General features: G+C 36.3%; 1 protein-coding gene across 1 annotated transcript in view; it reads right to left on the bottom strand.

Moving 5' to 3' along the window:
- The window catches only part of LOC126968810 (synaptotagmin-4), a 36843-nt gene extending 15853 nt beyond the window's left edge, over window positions 1-20990 (bottom strand). Inside the window, exons 1-4 of the mRNA XM_050813943.1 lie at window positions 20821-20990; window positions 2534-2659; window positions 1441-1616; window positions 10-164 (exon numbers count right to left, since the gene is read on the bottom strand). Coding sequence (XP_050669900.1) covers window positions 10-164; window positions 1441-1616; window positions 2534-2659; window positions 20821-20872 — 509 coding nt within the window. The 5' untranslated portion in view covers window positions 20873-20990. The remainder of the gene's footprint in view (window positions 1-9; window positions 165-1440; window positions 1617-2533; window positions 2660-20820) is intronic.
- Between the last annotated feature and the right edge of the window lie 776 nt (window positions 20991-21766).

Here is a 21766-nt window from a genome sequence, read left to right as displayed (position 1 = left end):
GTAACTTACCGTAACTTGAAGTGCAGGTCACCAAGTCTTCCGTCGTTGACCTCTGGCTCCAAGGGCTTGATTTTCTCCGTGGCGTGAGCGTCTGCCAACTCCTTGCTGAGAGGAGTGGGCTCATTGGGCGCAGTAGGCGAGTGGGGGGTCGTTGCAACTGAGGGCTACACACGACTGATTAGTGTTTGGTAACTTTTAAAATATATAGCATGGTGAGATATTACCTAGCTACCTACCTATTGACCTATTGACACACTTTTACACAAGTTATCTTGCCCCAAACTAAGCGTAGCCTGTACCATGGGTACAAGACAACGATTTATTTAATACAGTATACATACTTAAATACATGTAAACATAATATATCCATAACTCGGAAACAAACATACATATTCTTCGTATAAATGTTTGCATCTACCATACATACTATAGACACACTTAGAACTCAATGAGACTCTCACAAGAAAATTTTGTTGAGTAAATTGCACGTCATGCAACGTGCTGTGCGCTCCACATTAAAAGGAGCCAGGATCTTAAATAGTATAAACTCCTAACAGAGTTTATAAGAGTCTTCTCTACCAACAGCACTATGAGCTTTATTTGCGGTTGGCTTGAGAGATACGTTGGTGAACTAAAGTATGAATGGACAGGAAACACAAAGAAAGGTTAAGTTTGATCTAAATCCTTTCTACAGTCTTTCTGAACGTTAAAACATAAAAACTTTCACATAAATACATCTTATTATACATTGAAGTAATTATGTACTATGTACAATGAAGTGGTGTGTGAAGTATCACTGTTCAAAACAAATCTGAATTGAATAAATGTTTTACATTGCTGCTTATTGACTCAGAATATTTTAAACAACTGGAGTAAATTCGGCAATGTATAGTCATGTAGCAGTCGAAGCTTAATGATGTGATTTCTTGCAACTTCCATATTTCGGCGTTGTTTTTATACCACGTGATTTGTCTTTATGTACAGAATGTCATTGACTACGTACTGAGAAGCTATTTATTTTATTTATTCTGAACAAAATATAAATATGTTATTGTTAGAAACTATGGGCCTTATGAGGAAGTTCGTTGTCGCTGAGAGGGCAATGGAGAGGGCTATGTTCGGAATTTCCCTGCGAGATCGAATCAGAAATGAGGAGATTCGCAGGAGAACCAAAGTTAAATGCATAGCCCAGATGGTTGCGATAATGAAGTGGCAGTGGGCAGGGCACTTAGCTTGACAGAAAAATGGCCGTTCAGGCAGTAAAGTCCTCGAATGGCGACTACGGAAGACGCAGTGTTGTTAGGCCCCCACAAGATGGACCGACGATCTGGTCAAGATCGCCGGGATACGTTGGATGACGGCAGCGCAGGACCGAATGTCGTCTTCCCGCTGAAATGATGATTGTCACAAAACGTAGGAAAAATAAAGGTGTGTACACACCGGGTTGTGCGGAGTCTGCGGCCCCGGCTGCGGCGGCGAGGCGGGCTGCGGCGCGGTGGCGGCCGTGGGCGACGGCGACTTGCGCAGGTAGTGGGTGGCCGAGCCCGGCGACCGCACGGCCGTGGCGCGGCGCGGGGGCTGGAACACCAGCGCCGCGTCCGGCCCGCGCTTGCCGCCTGACCCGTGTGAACATGTCTTAATACTTTGCAATTTATTTATTGACTCTGGCAAGTTCTTTAATGTCAGTGGATGCTGGAAAAAGAGTGCTGCGAGAGTTTCTTGCGCTGCTTGTTCTCTCTCAGAGTGCCGTGTGTTTCCGAAGCGGTGATAGTGAGATCAAAAAGAATTCTAAGGAATCAATTTTGAAAAAACATTTTGCCTTTTGGCTAAGCGTTGGTGTTAAGTCAAAAAATGTTTTTCGAAATGTAAATCATGTATTAGAGTTCTGCATGCTTTAATAAGGATGTGTACCTTCCGGCTTGATCACCAGTGGTATCTACTTTTTTCGTTCAGTTTGAATATTGTTGCTTAAAGTTGTCTTAGTATCTTGTCTCCACATGTGAAATAGTTTTACGTTTAATAAGTTTTGATGGCCATCTTCATCAGTACCATCCTCATCAATTGATACTTTCTGTATTCAAATCCAAAAACATAATATAAAAAGTATATATAAAGATTTCGTCACTTTTACAGGTAAAAAAAAAATCAAATCGGTTTGTAACATTGGAGATAGGACGTTTTAAAAAAAACAGACAGATTGACGGACAAAGTGATCCGATAAGGGCTTTTGTCTTTGCGGTACGAAACCCTAATGAATGGAATTGTTTATTATAGGGTAAAACCCTATTTGAAGTCGAAGAAAATACTGTTTCTTATGAAAGAGAACAAGCGAGCGTACGGGTCACCTGATGTTAAGTGATCACCGCCACCCACACTCTCCTGAATTAACAGGATCGTTGCTCTGGTATCACGTCTCGTTTTGCTCATCAATTCTAGTACTGCAAAATGACGTTGGCGGTTCTGATCATTTCCACTTTTGTATGGAATCAACAATGGCTGACTATACTTCTTCTATTATATCAGCAATTCTTACCAAGTTTGTGAGCAAGCGAGGATCTGCGACGGGCGACCCAGCACGCTATAGCTGCCAGGATGATGACCATCAGAGCTGCTGCTCCCACCACCAGCACCCAGAACGTAGTGCTGTGCACCCCGGCCGCTGTAAACAAATTTCAATTAACAATTGTGTATATTGTAGCGTCATCTTATCAGCATTGCAAGTTCTATGTTTGGAAAATCTCTTCCGATTTAGTATCTAGCTACCAGCTATAGTTTAAAATTAATAGAGTTAATTGAACCACCATTCATCAACTGTAAACTCATATTGTACTGCAAGCCGTTGCTTAAGGCCTGTATTGACTTTGAATACCAAAAATTCACTCTTGTTGTAACCGTTTTTCTCTAAATGAATACAACTAGTGTTTTTTTATGGAATAGGAGGACAAACGAGCGTACGCGTCACCTGGTGTTAAGTGATCACCGCCGCCCACATTTACTTACAACACCAGAGGAATCACAAGAGCGTTGCCGGCCTTTAAGGAAGGTCGTATCGTCCCGGAAACACCGCACCAGGAAGCTCATTCCACAGCTTCGTAGTACGAGGAAGAAAGCTCCTTGAAAACCGCACTGTGGAGGACCGCCACACATCCAGATGGTGGGGATGATACCCTAACTTTTGGCGTGTCGTGCGAAGGTGGAATTCGGCGGCAGAAATCAGGTTAAACAGCTCTTCGGAACACTCCCCGTGATAAATGCGCTAGAAGACACACAATGAAGCGACGTCTCTACGCAACGCCAAGTGATCCAGCCGTTCACAGAGCGGTCACTGCGTTGCACGCGGTCAAATGGATCGAGCTGATGTTTCTAAATAAATTAAATTTAGAAAATAGTGCATGATATAATACGTTGGATGCATTGGCTACGTGCATTGGTTTTTATAGCAATGTAGGCACTGTAGATCTAACTAGTCGTAGTTAAGCTTTGTAATAAGCAATCGTAGGTATTTAGTATCTATCGTAAGGAAATATTTTATGTTCAATAGAAGTTTTGGTATAACGGAACCAAATTAAACTAAATAAACTTTAACACTATATTTATTTAGATTTAGAACGAGGTAGGCACTGCCTTATTGCCTGTATTATATGCACGGCCCTGGTTGGATGGTTGATGTACACGTGTTGTAACTTTAAAATCATAAATTATTAACTCAAAATATTCAATTTAAACCTAAACGTTCGTTTAATATTATATACCTACTCCAAATAATAATTTTTCTTTCCAAAAATGAAGAAAAGAATATCTCTCCGGTTGGTTGTCTTATTTTTTAAATCACCAATTATTATTAATTAATAATTAATTTAACCTCATACGCCCTGGTCCACCCTCGCCGTATGAGCAAGGACACTATCTCTATGTTTAATTAACTCTCACTTTAGCTTATAATTTATGAAATTATACCTATTCAAGAAAAGAGTGCAAGAAAGAAACCGTGAAATCTTTAAGAGTTATTTAAAAATTGAAACTGAAGAATATTTAGGTCAAAATTTCTTGATCGAAGGCTTAAGAAAAGTGAATAGTTCTATTTGTGTATACCGAAGGTAACCTACATTGTTCACGAAAGGCTGTAAGCTTCGAGAGGCCTTCTCGTCTCAGGTAAGCCCAGATTACGATATCATATATTTTTGTCAATTTTTCTAGCCACATGATTTCTGCTTGGAAACCTATTTATAGCAAAATAGTTTCACGTAAGGATAGGATAGGTATATTTCTCCGAAACTTTTTCTTACTGATAATTACCAAGAATTGGTTTTATTTTATGGGGTAATTTATTTTGATTTAATTTTAAATTGAGTAAATTATTCTATATATAACATCTATATATTATAAATAAATCAAATAAATTGCCTTTCATTCCCGTATTAAAGTACATAATAAAAATAAGCTAAATTAAAAAAACTTATTAATATTGTTAGTAATCTTAACTTTAGCCCAATAGTATAAGAATTAAAAAAGAGAAAACGTTTTATGTTAGTAAGTTTCTGTCTATTTATTAATAATTAATGTTTTAATTAGGGGTAGGTGAAAGGGTGCAGGGTACGTTCATAAATCGAAGTCTCTCGAATTATGAATCTACCCTGCACCTGACGATCAATAATAATATTACTATAAGATTTATCTTCAATCGGCGGTGCTTCACCTAGAAGTTGCCTCTCTTTCTATCGCGTGACTCTTACCTCTTCTGACGACGTAAGGCTTGTCTTCTTTACCTTAAACTGCACCTACCTCGTATAAAGTCATCTTATAATATATTATAGTAGTTAAAAAAAACTAAAAAACACGCTTTTTATAGAAAACTGAACTAATAAATTTTAATTTATTTTGAAATTTAAATTTAACATCATATCCTTCCTTATAGACGATTGATGAAAATTATATACTCGAAAATAACAAAAATCTTATTTTTTAAATTGAAAAATGGAATAATTTATTGTCATCAGTCCTCGATAAATCTTCGAAGTATGAACGAAATCTGGCCGTTTTTGGGTAAAATCGCGCTCAAATGAGTCGGTTACAAACAAACACACATACAGGTGAAGCTAATAAAAAGCGTGTAAAAATAACTCAGTTTTTTCTATACTATAAATAGGAATGTAATCGTAATTTTAAATCAATATTCCTTCGTATCAGTCCTCACCGACTATGCAGTGTATGTCATGCTCATCGACATAAAAAGAACTAGATGGTAGTAGTCTCTATTCGATATACAAGAGGTTTAGTTCTACACTAAGTTTGAATATTCTAGCAAAATGAAGCTCAAAAGTATTTACTCGACATTTTGTTCAGAATATATTAAATCGAAATCCTTTCTAGACAGAGTTTAAAATGAGTTTGCAGCCTGAATATTTGAGGCTTTGTGAATAAACAGAAGTTCAGCAAACTTTTAAATTCATTCTCGTGTAATGTAAAATTTACTGGCCATAAATTTCATTTGCAAAGACACAAAATGAGGTCCGATGTTGTTTCCATTTTGAAATATTAAACAATTACTATCTATCAAAATAATTGAGTTAAAGTATTTTAGATCTTGTTGAATGGTTAATCTTTACAATATAATGTTTTTCATACATTTTTATAAATTACTGGAAATAAAAATGTAAAAATATATAACAACATATATGTGATTCTACTATAGTATCAAAAATAACAGGGATTATAATTTAAAAAAAAATGTTTTTTATGTTCAGATTATTTACACATGACTTAATAAGTTATACTCTTTATAAATAAATAATAAAATAAAACTAAAATGATCCATTAAAGTATTAAATTTATAGTAACATCGTGATCGACAAGTAGGGTACCTTACTTGCAACGTGAACTCTCTGTAATGCCAAACTTAGAATAAGTTGTCTCCCAGCCCTGGTTCGATGCGTCAGTTAAAGCAGCATCTGACTGCAAAAAACAGTCGTATCGAACTTGGATTGCGGCGCTGGGCACAAAGGATCCGAACTTTTTTGTTGTTGAAAGTCCAAGAATTATATGAAAATAAATATTATTGCGGGAGAAGGGGAGAGATTACCCTGGGTATAGTCTCCTCCCGACGGCAGGATAATGTCTCCCACCCCATGCCAAGCTGTCTTTTAGTACATTTTTATAAAAAACTATGACAAATAAGTAAAAGCTGCCTGCCGTAAATGTTACTAGGATAATTACACGTACGGTGTATATAAATGACATGCTGGAGTCTATTCACAGTAAGCAGCAGAAATCGAAAAGAAATTGAAAAAAATTACAAACCGAGCACGAAATTGTATAGTCACTACTCACTCCTAAATCAAACTGCCGATAGCAATGGCGTCGCGTGAGGCCCCTAAGGAGTCAAAGAAGTGTTGTAATGTCGCAAAATCCAGTTCCACAAAGATTCTATGAGCAGTGGCTATTGTCTCCCACCTGCTAAACTCTACCGGACTCCCCCTATCGCTTGCCCTCGGGAATCGAAGAGAGTAGAGAAAGACGAGCGAGGAAGTGTCACGTCCATCCTTAAATGCGCCTGAACTGGTAAAAAGGCCGATACTTCTACTGAAGAGCGGAACAAGACAAGGCGCATAAAATAAAAGGGTCTTCGTCTTATACAGGGCCTCCCGTTAGCCCGGCGCCTTAATGCACCCGGCTATACTGTAAATTTGTCCCAGCCTTGATCAAGGTGTCACCTGCTTTTTTCCTCCCGGAAGAAGTCATCTCGAATACCCAAGAAAGGACCCATGAGGAACACTGCAACTTACCTATCCAAACCTTAACGTAACCAAATATTTTTTTAACAACTAGTTCAAGCAAACATTACAAATTCATTGCTATTCCCTTTAACTAGGTGGCTAGTTGAACGTTGCGTTCAACGACTTGGCAAATTTTTTGCCGGCATTCAATGATGTTGGATGGCGACATGCCTTCAGATATGACATAATGAATTGAATAAAGATTAGCTATTCATCTTTGACTTTTTTTCAGATTGTAATGCAATCTTGTCAACAACATGATAATTCCAATGCAGCAGACATTTGCTATATGACATTGCATGGGTTATACAATAAGATTGTCTCACGCACTGCTCTGGTTTCCCGTTCGTAACACAATAATGACATTGATTTTCCGTTTAATTGTACGTTTAAATAATCGGACTGTTTATTGGACTGGGATGTTTATGTTATCATAACTTTTTACTATGTGACATAACATGACAGGCATGACCTGATAGTGAATATACCGTGCAGTGCCTCGCTTGAGATTTCTTGAAAGTGAAGACTTATTTAGGCGCGTTGCGTTCTTTGTTTTGCTGGGTATTAAACGAGACTTTTTTTATAAGAAAATAAGGGAAGAGATGAGCATGACGTTCAGCTGATGGTAATTGAAACGCCCTGCCCATTACAATGCAGTGCCGCTTAGGATTCTTAAAAAACCCCAAAAATTCTGAGCGGCCTACAACTGCGCTCGTCATCTTGAGACATAAGATGTTAAGTCTCATTTGCCCTCTAATATAAATAATTTCACTAGCTACGGCGCGATTTAGACCGAAATACAGAACTGCTTACACATTAATGCTTCATATATTAATAGCCGGGATTCTGTGAAAAGGAGCCTTCCAAATTTAGACTTAGATGTCACGCTAGGTTATGTAACACTCATTTGGGTAAAGTGAGTTGGTGTCGACTAAAGCTAAAGTAAAGCTATTCACGGATGTCCTGTTGGTCTCGATGTTTCCCATGTCATTTGATAATAAGAGCTGCGTTGAGCGCTTTGCATACAATATGATATTTAGACATGACGTGGTGTTTGGTGCGATGATTTGGTGTGATCGTATACGATTTTTTATTATCTATATGATAAAACACATAAATCTTTGTAACTTTGTACAGCAGAAATCATATTTTAGTAAATACACATCGTTTAGCGCCCTCAAAAGTTGGTTTATTTGGTTTACCAAGCAGTCTAAAAAGTTTGGAAACTCTGATAAACATAATTGATACTAGGCTAAGTTTAGGTGTTTTAAATTATGTTACTTTACCAGTAGATAGAGGTAAAAATAAACTTACTACGTAGTTCTTATTACTATTATATTATCATGTCACTGGTTGAGGAGATAAATATTATCTCTATTAGGTATATGAGACTGTGACCAGCAATAGGGATCATTCATAGCATAAATGTAAAGTAATTCAGAAAGATTTATTTTATTTCGTTGGGTATTTTTTTTTGAGACGTGAAGAAAGACAAGTGCGCAGATTAACACACATTACACTCACGCCTTGTAAATTGTTCCTGTCTGGGTAGGGAGAGACAATAGAATGCCACTTGCTTCTATCCTTACAAACCTCACGCGCTTCCTCTACATTCATTCTCTTTTCATACATGCTCGCCGGTCGCGGGTGCTTCGGATCTTTCCTTTTTTCGATGAACGTTCTACGAGGTCTCCCACGACCGACTTGCCCACACACACTTGCCTTATATATTTGATATCGTTCTTTCTTCACCCATTCGCTTCACGTGTCCAAACAATTTCATCATTCCTTTCTCAATTCTTGTCACGATATCTTCTCACGAGTGATCGCATCTCAACTGCGTTAATTCTGCTTTTATGCTTCTTTTTGCGCAAATTAACTGACGTATTAATTACTTTTTAACTACATTTAACTTAAGAATTTATTATATCTATAGTTTTCAAAATATCCCTTTTTAATTGATTTATTGTTAAAATTGAGTCATTATTACAACTTTGTGTAGAGCACTGTCACACGCAGACGCGTTGTGTACAAAATCAGTCTAGTTAGCTTATTTATCATAAACTTTGAAAAAGACTGGTAACAATGGTATCCAGGCGTATAACGGATTTAACAGGTGACCCAAGGTCTGTTAGGTACCTCTGTGAGAGGATAAGTTTTGTAATACAGAGAGTAAATGTTGCCAGCTTATGGGCATAATTTTAATATTTTATTAGATTATTTTAGTTTTATTTTATTATTTATTTGTAAAGAGTGTTATTTATTAAATCATGTGTAAATAATCTGAATATAATAAACAATTTTTTTTTATGCAATAGTAGGACAAACGAGCGTACGGGTCACCAGTTTTTAAGTGATCACCGCCGCCCACAATCTCTTTCAACACCAGAGGAATCACAGGAGCGTTGCTGGCCTTTAAGGAAGGTGTACGTGCTTTTTTTGAAGGTACCCATGTCGTATCGTCCCGGAAACACCGCACAAGGAAGTTCATTCCACAGCTTTGTGGTACGTGGAAGAAAGCTCCTTGAAAACCGCACTGTGGAGGACCGCCACACATCCAGATGGTGAGGATGATATTCTAACTTGTGGCGTGTCGTGCGAAGGTGGAATTCGGCGGCAGGAATCAGGTTAAACAGCTCTTCGGAACACTCCCCGTGATAAATGTGGTAGAAGACACACAATGAAGCGACTTCTCTACGCAACGCCAAATGATCCAGCCGTTCACAGGACACTGGGTCCCCCACAATTCGAGCTGCTCTACGTTGCACGCGGTCAAATTTTTAAATTATAATCCCTGTTATTTTCTATATTGTAGTATTTGTTTTGACAGGACCTCAGAGTACATTTCTTTTAATTCGTCCTTGCGAACAGGCTATATCCCGGTCCCTTACTGCCTCGTCTTTAGTATTTTCATTTTTGGTATTTATTTTCAGTATTTTGTTTTACAAAAAAGTCCAATAAAGCATTTTCATCTGATTTATCATAAATAAAAATTTTCTTTTCTATGTTTTCACTAATTTTTAAAAGTTATTATGTGTTGATTCACTCGATTCACTTTCCTCTAAGGAAGTAGCAACTTTTTTCGTTTCGGTCAATTTGACAAATAAGCTATCCAGTTTAGGTTGAAATAACACCTCATGGTACGAATGAATGAACGAATTAAATCAGTTTGCGATTCAGTTGATATCATTTTTGACATTCAATTGACATCATTGCGATTTAATCAGTTGATTTGACGTCAACCTAAATTAGATAGCTCTAATCACGTCGTGGTACGAAATAGCAAAGCAGTTCATTTTAGGTTGTCAATTGAATCGCAATAAGAGTTCATGGTAGGCCCGCTTGTCATTAAACGTTGACAGCAATGTATCCGTAACTAGAGATACATTATATAAAACGGCCGATAATCGATAACAATGGTGGCTTCACATAGTTATCACGTGGACAAAAGCTTGTAATCAATATAGCACGTGGGGCGTTAGCTGCAAGCTGCGTGATTAGGTTTCATTGTTATTTTAGCGTGACATTCATTTGCCGTGACATTTATGAGAATATATTATGTAGTGTATCACACCTCTAATGGCCGTTTTCAATAACCTATCTATCCTTAGTTTAACTTACGGATACATTGCTGCCACCGTTTAATGACAAGATCTTATCTATCCATAGTAATGTCCAAAATAGTTAACGTCCATTGCCCACATTCTCTTGCAACACCAGAGGAATCACAGGAGTGTTGCCGGCCTTTAAGGAAGGTGTATGCACTTTTTTTGAAGGTGCCCATGTCGTATCGTCCGGGAAACACCGCACAAGGAAGTTCATTCCACAGCTTTGTAGAACGTGGAAGAAAGCTCCTTGAAAACAGCACTGTGGAGGACCGCCACACATCCAGATGGTGGGGATGATATCCTAACTTGTGGCGTGTCGTGCGAAGGTGGAATTCGGCGGCAGGAATCAGGTTAAACAGCTCTTCGGAACACTCCCCATGAAAAATGCGGTAGAGGACACACAATGAAGCGATGTCTCTACGCAACGCCAAGTGATCCAGAAGTTCACAGAGCACTGGCTCCCCGACAATTTGAGCTGCTCTACGTTGCACGCGGTCAAATGGATCGAGCTGATACTTTAGTGTGCCAGACCAGAGATGACAGCAATACTCCATGTGTGGCCGGACCTGCGCTTTGTACAGCGCTAGAATGTGCGCAAGCTTGAAGAATTGCCGTGCTCTATTAATGACGCCCAGCTTCGTCGAAGCCAATTTGGCTTTGCTTTCCAGATGGCTATGGAATTGATAATCGCTGGAGATTTCGAGACCCAGAATTCCGATACTAGGCGAGGCTGTAAGGGTTGTCGAAGAGTGATACGACAAATGGGGTTTTTTAGTGGTAAACGCGCAAACATGAGTCTTCTGAGGGTTAAATTCCACAAGGTTCAATTTTCCCCATTCCGCGAGCTTCTCAAGAGAGGACTCGATAGAAGACACAAGTTTCTACCAGCACTGGTCGACGATTTCCCTAGAGAGACCTGCATGGCCCGTATGTACGGTATCGCCCGTGCAGTCGTCTGCATAGCAATGTATACCAGAAAATCACATGCCGACCGAGCGAGAGCCGTACTGCCGGCCGTTGATCAACTGGTGACCGTCAAGGTAAACCAAGAGCTGGCGGTTAATTATGAAAATACTAAAGACGAGGCAGTAAGGGCCCGGGATATAGCCTGTTCGCAAGGACGAATTAAAAAAAATGTACTCTGAGGTCCTGACAAAACAAACATCAATGGAGGTGCGTTCATAACTCGTTATTTTTACGAAAACAAAGCAAACATTTAATTTGTAATTCAAAGAACTATATTTATTTATATTACTATTATTTAATAAGTATAAATAGGGCCATTAAGGTTTATAATATGACGCAATTGCGCAATTTTAAAATGTATTTTTAGTATTTTATACGGAAAAAAACCGCTAAAATCATATCATTTTAGGTTTCGAAACGCAATTTTATTTCGTTAATTCTTCGTAAGCGATCCAAACGCTATTCATTAAAAGGCACTTCATGGTACGAATTTAAGTGATTCAGTTTGGGTACCTAAACTGAACTGCATCGGATTCGCATCGCTTATTAAAAGTTGATGGTAGGCCCTAAGGTCTTATCTATCCATAGTTATGTCAAATATAGTAATAGTCCAATGCTTTATGTCGATAGGCTATTGAAATGTAAGTAAGGGTAAAAGGATAGATTTGTCTACCTCTAGTAAATTAAACTATGGATAGATAGGTTGTTGCAAACAGCCCTTAGAGGTGTGTTACACTATTCTCATAAATGTCACGGCAAATGAATGTCACGCTCAAATAATAAATCTAATCACGCAGCTTGCAGCTAACGCCCCACGTGCTATATTGATTATAAGCTTTTGTCCACGTGATAACTATGTGAAGCCACCATTGTTAAAGATTATATAAATCAAGCAATCGTTGTCAGTCAACAGCAGATATTAAGAGTACCTACCTACGCTTTCCTTTCCCATTTCAGTTTCATTTCAGGGCAAAGGTTGTTGTTGGTTGTTGAGAACATTCATTGTCACGTTATCATCTTTGTCAAATTTTTGCTATTTTTCAAGCTCAAACAGTTTGAGCACGTACAACGTAAACAGCTGCTCGAATCTTACGTTACTTCAATATGTGTCTCATATCGCATATGTAATGGGGAGTGTTCTGTAGAGCTGTTTCACCTGATTCCTGCCACCGAATTCCACCATATACTTAAATATTCATGCGCATTTGTGGCATTCAACATATTCTTTGGCAGTGTGTGGTTTTTCATAAATTTCTTCTTTCATGAAGGGACTTTCTTGCGCAGCATATCAGGATGCTGCATGACATAGTAACCTTCAAACAAGCGCGTACAAATCACAATCCAAAGGTCAGCTTTTTCTAATCTATAATCTAAATATGATATTATAAAAATCTTCCTATTCCAAAAAAAATAAACAAGGGTAGTACAACATTCTTACATTGCGCTAGTCTGTTTTAAAGGCTTTAAGAGTTCTCCGTATTGCATTACAATAAACCATTAAGGTACATATCTATATTCGTATATAATAAGAACGACTCATCAATAAACAAATTATATCATATTTTAAAAATTATATGTTATCGAGAATGCTTTGAAGTAACCTCTAGTAAGTACCAGTCAGTTCCCAAGCACTGTAGAAAGGTCACGAGTGAAACCTTTCTATGTGAGACACTCTTTGTCTGTACTACAAATATTTTTATCTCTTTGATCATAAGCTGTATCGAATTTCACTCAGTAGATACAAGAGGTTATATGGATTAATTTGTTGAAAACTCGGTCAGATGTTATTATTCGACCAATATTAAATTTGCGACTGTGTAATCGTTACATATTGGTGCATACTTTGACATTTTAAAATATTTGACGTTGACTTTGACAACAGTCTTCGTCTTCTAGTTTGATATTGTCACTAGAACAATAAATGTATAGCTTATTAACAAAGTAAAATTGATACTATTAAGCACTTTTTGTGTGTCTAAAACGCAAGGTTTGCTATTTTATATGAAGTGAATTTGCTAGAAACTGTCATAATCATAATGTTAACACCAGGAACAATCATAAACTTATAATGGCTTCTCCTCGGTTAAGTCGAGTTAGTACCTAAGTCTTTTGTGGGGCGATGTATATGCTTTTACAACAAGATCCCACAAAATGTTGTAAACAAATTAAAGTATTACGTTATTCAAAAGAATTGTTAAAAAACGTTTGTGTGGTAAAGGTTACTATAACATAAATGACTTTCTTAATGATCCGCCCTGAGGCTATTAAATAATAAGTTTAATTGTACAATATTACTTTGTAAACATATTTTTTGATGTAAAAAAAACCGCTGAGTTTGTTGCGCCCGTTCTCTGCAGGTCCGAGGCATTAGTTCTAGAATGGGTGGTAGTTTTTGACTTTCAATAAATGATGTCACATCCTATTTTGAATAAAAATATTTGAATTTGAATTTAAATATACCGTAGCAATTTAAAACATCTGCTCAATGCTGTGTAAACGGCATTGTATTTTAGGTGAATACGTAATTAATATCGATATTTTCATCGGCTTCTCCTCGTCACTATATGTTTGTGATAAACAAAGTTTTCCTTTATTATATGTATTATCCATGAAATTAAAACACCAAAAAGCGCAGGATACAGAAAACTGTATAGGTACCTACAACTACCAGCCATACCTAGACCTAGATTTTTGAACTGAAACTTTCTTAGGTTCGTTAATTTTGCGAATATTGAATGAATCTGAGCTGTCACACTCAACTCCGTAGATAAAAAAGGCCTTCGATTAAAGTTGGGTCGAGCTGAATAAGGGATGCTCTCCCTCAGGTCTGGGGGGCTGGCAAGCCCCCCAGCGCACCCGGCCCGACGTCGGATGGCGGTACTTACTGTCTGCCTTTCTAACTGCTAGAATCCCAACACACACCGCCTACAGGTAGGTTACAGCACAACAGCTTTCGCTCGAGGCCCGGTATAGCGCATTGGTCAGACGTAGAGGGTCACAGACAACCAATTACGACTCTTCAATTTCGCCTGTTAACCCAGGCGGCAAGCACCCCCAGTCGCGGTACTCCACAGACGTTTCGCCCATACGAACCGGAGGCGGAGATCGGGACCCAGACCATACTGGCCGTCTCCTATTGACAGATATGCTATACGCAAATGGACAACAATCTCCCCACTTCTGTCCTATAAACAACTAGCGCCAAGCCACTACGAGTCCGACGCCAATGGAGGGGCACTGGTAGCCTCCCAGTGGGCTCCCCTCCCCCATAGCCCCTGTGTCGGTAAAGCTACCTCCACCACGTTTGACGGGTAACCGCCGAGGATTAGTCAGAGGAAAATTTACCAAAGTAATTTATTTATATTATTTTTATGAGACAAAGTAATGAGGCCTGTTGGACGCTCTCTGATGTTAAATGTAACGCCCCGTCCATTACATTGCAGTGCTGCTCAGGATTCGGCAGCGCAGTTGCACTCGTCCCTTTGAGACATATGATGTTAATTTTTATTTTTTTTTAATTTTATAATTACTTGGGAAACTTACAGCTAGCTTACAATTATAACGAAATAATTAAAGTTATTGATGGAACTTAAAAGTCTCCACATAAGACTATTGTTAGTATGTAATATTACGCTATAAAAGTTCTTGTATGTTCGTTGTAACTTTGATCGATGTTTTAAATAGTGTATTTTATTTAAATTAAGTTATTGATAATACGATTTATGACGTATTAAAAAAAACTACTTACTAGATCTCGTTCAAACCAATTTTCGGTGAAAGTTTGGCTGGTAATGTACAGCATATATTTGTTTAGTTTTATCATTCTCTTATTTTAGAAGTTGCAGGGGGACATGCATTTTACCACTTTGGAAAATTCCCTCGGGCAAACTATTAAGTTTATAGAAAAATCATATTAGAAACCTCAATATCATTTTTGAAGACCTGTCCATACCCTACCTAACACGAATAGGTTTCATGAAAAGAAAAATGATTTTTAGTTAAGTATGGGGAATTTATTGTTTATTTTTCTAATTTTGTGTGAAATCCTAATGCGGTTAACAGAATGCATCTATTTATCAAGTTTCAACAGTATAGTTCTTATAGTTTCGGAAAAAAGTGGCTGTGACATACGGACAGACAGACAGACAGACATGACAAATGTATAAGGTTTCCGTTTTTTTGCCATTTGGCTACGGAACCCAAAAAAATAATATATAGATAGCACATCCTTTACGCGTTTTAATACGCATAATCCTCAAATAACACAAATAAATATAAGTTTTAAAATGGTATTTCATTGAATACAATAAAATATTAGAATAATTAAGAGAACATTTTAAAGGAATAAATATTTGAACTGTTGCATTTTAATATATTGTTGATAATGTTATGTATGTTCATAGGAACATTAGCGAATTTGCTAGAAACGGTGATAATAATAAGGTTAACACCAGGAACAAACAGAAATTTCTCAGGCATCTCGCAATTTAATAATAAATTTTACTGTACGATAGTAAATTGTAACGAAATATTATTAAAAAAAAGTCCACTGAATTCCTTGGGCCCTTTCTTTTTAGGTCTGAGGTTATACTTCTTCGAGTAGGTGGAAGTTTTTGACGTTCAATAAGTGATTTGAAGTCCTATTTTGAATAAAAATATTTGACTATAGAAGCTATGGCGATCCCACAAAAACACACCTTTGAGAAATAATATATATCTAAATATTTATTTTAATCAAATTAAATTTTCTTTGGTAAGTATTTTCCTACCAAATTAACTTAACATTTAATGCTTGAATCAATATCACAATACCTACTTCAATTCAATATTAATCTGAAACCCGAAAGGATTAACAGATTTCAGAGGCTTTATTATAAATCCGGCATGTCTCGCATAAATTTATTTCATTGAGAGTTTTAAAGCTTCTATTGAAATTCTAAATTAATTCATAATAAGGGTTACTCTGCATAGTCAAATATATATTATTAAAAATTCTTTATAAAGAGTGACTCAATATGCATATAATTTAAAACAAATAACAAAAAAATAAAAATAATTTTTCAGTAGGTGCAATATGGCACGAAGTTTAACACTATTAGTTACGTCTTATTTATATTATTGAATGCATATGCGAAATTATGTGCGCGTTGGAATCAGGTTTTATTAACTCTTATGTTATATTACTCCAAGGATTGTGATCCTTGGTTTATTTGGTAAAAAAATTATCCAAAGTTTTATGAAAATAAGGGACGAGAAGAGCAGGACGTTCAGCTGACGGTAAGTGATAAGCCCTGACCATTACAATGCAGTGTCGCTCAAGATTATTAAAAAACCCAAAAATTCTGAGCGGCATTACAACTGCGATCGTCACCTTGAGACATAAGATGTTAAGTCTCATTTTCCCAGTAATTTCACTAGCTACGGCGCCCTTCAGACCGAAACTCAGTAATGTTTACACAATACTGCTTCACGGCAGAAATAGATGCTGTTGTGGTACCCATAATCTAGCCGGCATCCTGTACAAAAGAGCCCACTGGTAAAATAAGTAATTAAGTGTAAATACATCGTGGAACGATATAGGGCCCCTAATGTTGGGGATATGTTGCGACCCTATTATCATAATGAACAGAATTGGGGTGACCACCTTTTTTCGTGTTGTGTCTAATAGTTTAACACAAGAAATAGACACAAGTTCGCCATTACAAACTCGGTACAGTCCAGACGGTATTTATTAAAATCCTGTGCGATGGACAGTTATATTTGCATAATATGCTCCTTTGTTAAAAGTGCACGAAGCAGCATCAGAGTGCAGTATAATAATGCATACCGCACTCTAATGAGACTGCCCAAATATTGCAGTGCATCGGGCATGTTTGACCGTCTGTCCATCTGTCTGGTGCACTGCATGGTCTCTGCACTTATGTGCCTATGCTGTATCCCATGAACTGCGATAGTCAGAAAGTTGAAATTTTCACATATCATAATATTTCTGTTGTCATTATAACAACAAATAAAAAATAGAATAAAATAAACATAAGGGGCTCCCTCACAACAAACGTGATTTTTATAGATGATGTTATTATAGATAATGGTTCGGAACATCTCCAGCGCGAGTCCAACTCGCACTTTTTGGCACTTTTTGGTACATACTGCTAACCTGGCCCCGATCAGTACTCTTCTATTCTGGTCTGATCGTAGATTGTGTAATTCAAAAAACCCGAATGTAAATAAATATCTAATGTCGTTAATATTTATACAATCTGAGAACACACAACAGACGATATTATGAAATTCAATTTGGGCCGAAGTAATAAAATAAAATCACCTTTTCCAGAAATCTCTTTTAGCTGCGACTGTAATATAAAATTATTTATGTTTATAGAAAGGCAAGTGACATTTTGTAATGGAATAGCAGTTATTAACTCTACTCAAATTGCATCGCAAAAAAAAAGTGTGACAGTTGTTGGACTGTGACGCTGTTATTACAAAAAATAATAATTTAAACATGGCTTACACACGTGTTTTGTTAAACAGTGACCTAACTATAACAACGTCAGTGACCTAACAATAACTTTATCTAAAATGGACTTTAATATTTTTCTTTTACAAAACAGCGTTTACCTTGTGTTTAACTAATACGGCGTAACGTACAGCATAAACTGAAGTATACAGAAACAATTAGAGGAACGGAACGCAATTTTTGACAGCTGTCATCTATCTGTCATCATATTATGATCTGAATGTTCCATTCATACACTCATTTATATTATGATCTATCCGTTAGACACACCTTAAACAAGGTTCAACTAAACAACAGAAAGACACAGATTTGTAATAGCACTTTTTTTAAAGTTTTCAACACATGTTTAACTTTTTTGTAATAATACAGTATGTGTCTTATAGAATGATAACAGTTACTTAGGAAATGTATTGTCGAATTTCGACTTGTATATTTTGCTTTAGGAAAATGACATTAAGGTGGGTCACGATTATATTTCGTCCATAATACCACGATCAGGTCGCGGATGTATCTGCTGGAAAGAGGCCGATGTCAAGAGTATAAAGAATAAGAGAAAATGAGAATGAGATGATGTGAGTGAAGCTAGGGTGCTGACATTCGTAATTACTTAAAATATTATATCTCTAGTCTTATTTCCGCCAAGTTTTGTTAGTCTACATGGAGTACATAACACCCGCCCGTTCTGAGTCTCGTTCCAGCGTTCAGCGAGTCAGCAACCCCGGAATATAGACTACACGTGTAAAGAATAAACAATTGTTGAACTGTTTTCAGCAGGGTTTCACTTTACCAACAAACCCGGTTGTTCAGTCAAGAGTTCAGCGGGAGCCGATTCTTGGGTAGGCAACCTGGTTGACCAACTACCCCTAACTCTCAGCGGTGTGGCAGGCCGATGGTGCAACCTGCATGTAGATTAACAAAACTCAACGGAATATATACTAGAGATTTTTCATAATATTATGAGATTAATTTATAATATTTTGAGTAAGTATGTCACGATCAAAGCGATATGAGGATTATAAATCATAAATAAAGCAAAGAAATTCAATTCAATCACAAAGAAAAAAGTTCCACAAATTCTAATTCTTAATAGAATTTGATTTCGATTCTCATTCATTTGCTAATTTTTAGCCACTATGAAATTATTAAAGTTTTATCTATGTTAAAGAAAAGGGGCGCTAAATTACTACCTTGCAGAGCACCGTTGGTGGTGTCCTATTTAACTCAGCATGAACTGTTAAGAGATACCACACGCTGTTATGAAAAACAATCACTAATGGATATTAAATCACTGAGAAAGATTGTTCAATGACACTGAAGTTTAACTTTAATAAATGGGAGAAAACTTTATAAAATGCATTGGTAAAAACTTTAAATATATTTTATAAAGACCTGTGGTAGAGAACTTAACTTAAGGCTCTATACGGCATTTATATAAATAAGCTAAAACTTCCCTTATATACATACAAAAAATATTGTATTTTGTTTGTAGAAAATTTAATAGATAATAAATATAAATGCGGAGAAGGTCAAAGAGCTTTCCATTTTCGCATACTTTTGCCCTACTACATAATATCTATAATAATAAGTCACTCCGATTGAAATGCAGATAATGCTGTTAATCTATCATCTATATTGTAGATTAAAGATTAACACGATAAAAGGGTGAAGCCGAAGTCTTCTTTTTTTTCTCTCAAACGCTTTAGTGATATATACATGGCCAGGGCCTTTAAAAAAATAATTTCAATTCAAGAAACTGGCGCAGGCGTCACCAGAATAATCTGGTTTCGGAATGCATAGGAAAATAATATCCAAATAAATAATAAATTATATTTATATTAATTATTTTGAGTAAGAATTTAATTGAAGTTGTGTCTGTTATACTTTTTAGACTCTACAACAAGAGCTATTGATTCTACTTGAGTTCGAGATCATTATGAACGTGGAGGAGTTTCTAATATTGTAGGAACCACGATGTTGGGAAAGTTACTGGTATATTGCGCAATTTAATCGGCTTTTGTTGGTTTAGTTATTACAAAGATTAAAAATATTACATAAGTAATAATATTTACTAAGGATTAAGCAGTAAGATATGCAGAGTCCATGCCGAGCTGTTTTTAAACTTTATAGAACACAATACTTTGAAAATATTATCTGTGTCTTGCTTATTTAAAAAACAATATGCGAGAATTTAAACCCTAATATAATCTAAACATCACCTTTTTACACAATATCCCTAATTTTATCCTTAAATTCAACTTTATTTCTTTTCTAAGATTTGAACAGTGAAATATCATTTTTGAAATTCCATTTCAATGTTCATTTTTCAGTTCAGGTTTTGTTTTTATCATACTAAAATCAAAATGCTTTTAAAACAGAATCCATCAAACTCTCTGACTGTATATCGACCCTAAAAATGCAATTACGTGTTAATTCGTCTGATTGGTAATTTATTACATCCTTAAAAATTACAAAAGAATTTAATATTGTTGTCAATTTAAAAAAATCTTTGTATGTCTCGGTCGTCATAATACCATCAAATGATACAACGTAGTAGTGTGGTTATTGTGTTGTTCATACATTATCTTTGAAACCTATATATATATAACCAATAGATATACATACATACATATCTCCAAAATCACATTATTTCTGATAGTCTGGTTAGTAATAAGTTTTAGGTACTTTAAATGAAAAGAAAAAGAATTATATATACCGATGTATTTACAATAGACAAGTAAATGATGGTACATCAGAGGTACATAATATATTGGTTATATTCGTTTTACAAAATTGTGCGTAGTTTTTAAGGGACGTGAACAATCCATTACAATGTCATAGTTTTATAGCCCCTTATCTGTAAGCGATACCATCATGGTAATGTTTTAAGGACTACTCAATCCTTTGTGATCAAGTAAAATAATATTTATTAATAAATCTACTTTTATATACTTACTTGGTTCCACGGGGGCTATATCAGGTCCGTCGTGAGCTGTTAACATTTTCATGGTGATAGCACCAAGAAGGACACTACTTGACACAGACACCTTGACAAATTATTGCTACAACAGGATAAGAAATCTTCTTAAATCTGAGCACAACAGGCTGTTGTCGCGGCTGCACTATCGATTGAAGAATCTCGGAGCGAATCCACGCATGCGTGTAACGGTTTCCCACACATGCGTGGTAGCCGCTCTACGCCATTTTGATGCGGAAGTACGTCATATGACAGACCAAAAATACCTACATCCGGTTCTCTTGTTTCAATCTAGAAATTACTTCATTGTTTAACCTCCATGTCACAACGGTCTTTTTAAATTCTTTAGGTTTGCTTTCGTGTGATTTATTACTTTTTATTTTATAATTATAACCTAGTTTCTCTTATAAAGCATCTAAGGACAAATTATAGATAATAATGCAAATTTTTATTTCATATTCATTGATATATTTTTTTAAATAAATTTATATTGCTCTCAAAGAATTGTAGTTTTATATTGAAAATGAATGAATTTGTTTATAGGAACATAATTTTTATGAAAACGATAGCAAATATTAATAAAATTCATTGCATGAAAGGGGAAACAGGCGTAACCTCACAACTCAGCAAATATTTTGAACAAACCAATACAGTTTGAAAGGCCCATGAACCTTTGTACGTCCGTGTACCGAAATGGCGGATGCATTACAAAAACTACAACTTCTTTAAATGTATCGAATTTCTTCATTACATTCTATCATTTTGACAAAACATTTTACAAACATTTTTATGTTAAAAGATACCTTGTTAATGTTATTAAAACCAGCACATATATACAAATAGTACAGTCAAAGAGATTTTTTAGAAGTTTGACCTTAGATGATGTTTATGTCTAGAGAGACTGTGATAGCCGTGAACACGTCGA

Source organism: Leptidea sinapis, chromosome 16, assembly GCF_905404315.1.
Source record: "Leptidea sinapis chromosome 16, ilLepSina1.1, whole genome shotgun sequence".
Classification (NCBI taxonomy): domain Eukaryota; kingdom Metazoa; phylum Arthropoda; class Insecta; order Lepidoptera; family Pieridae; genus Leptidea; species Leptidea sinapis.
This window is presented reverse-complemented; position numbering and strand designations above follow the sequence as displayed.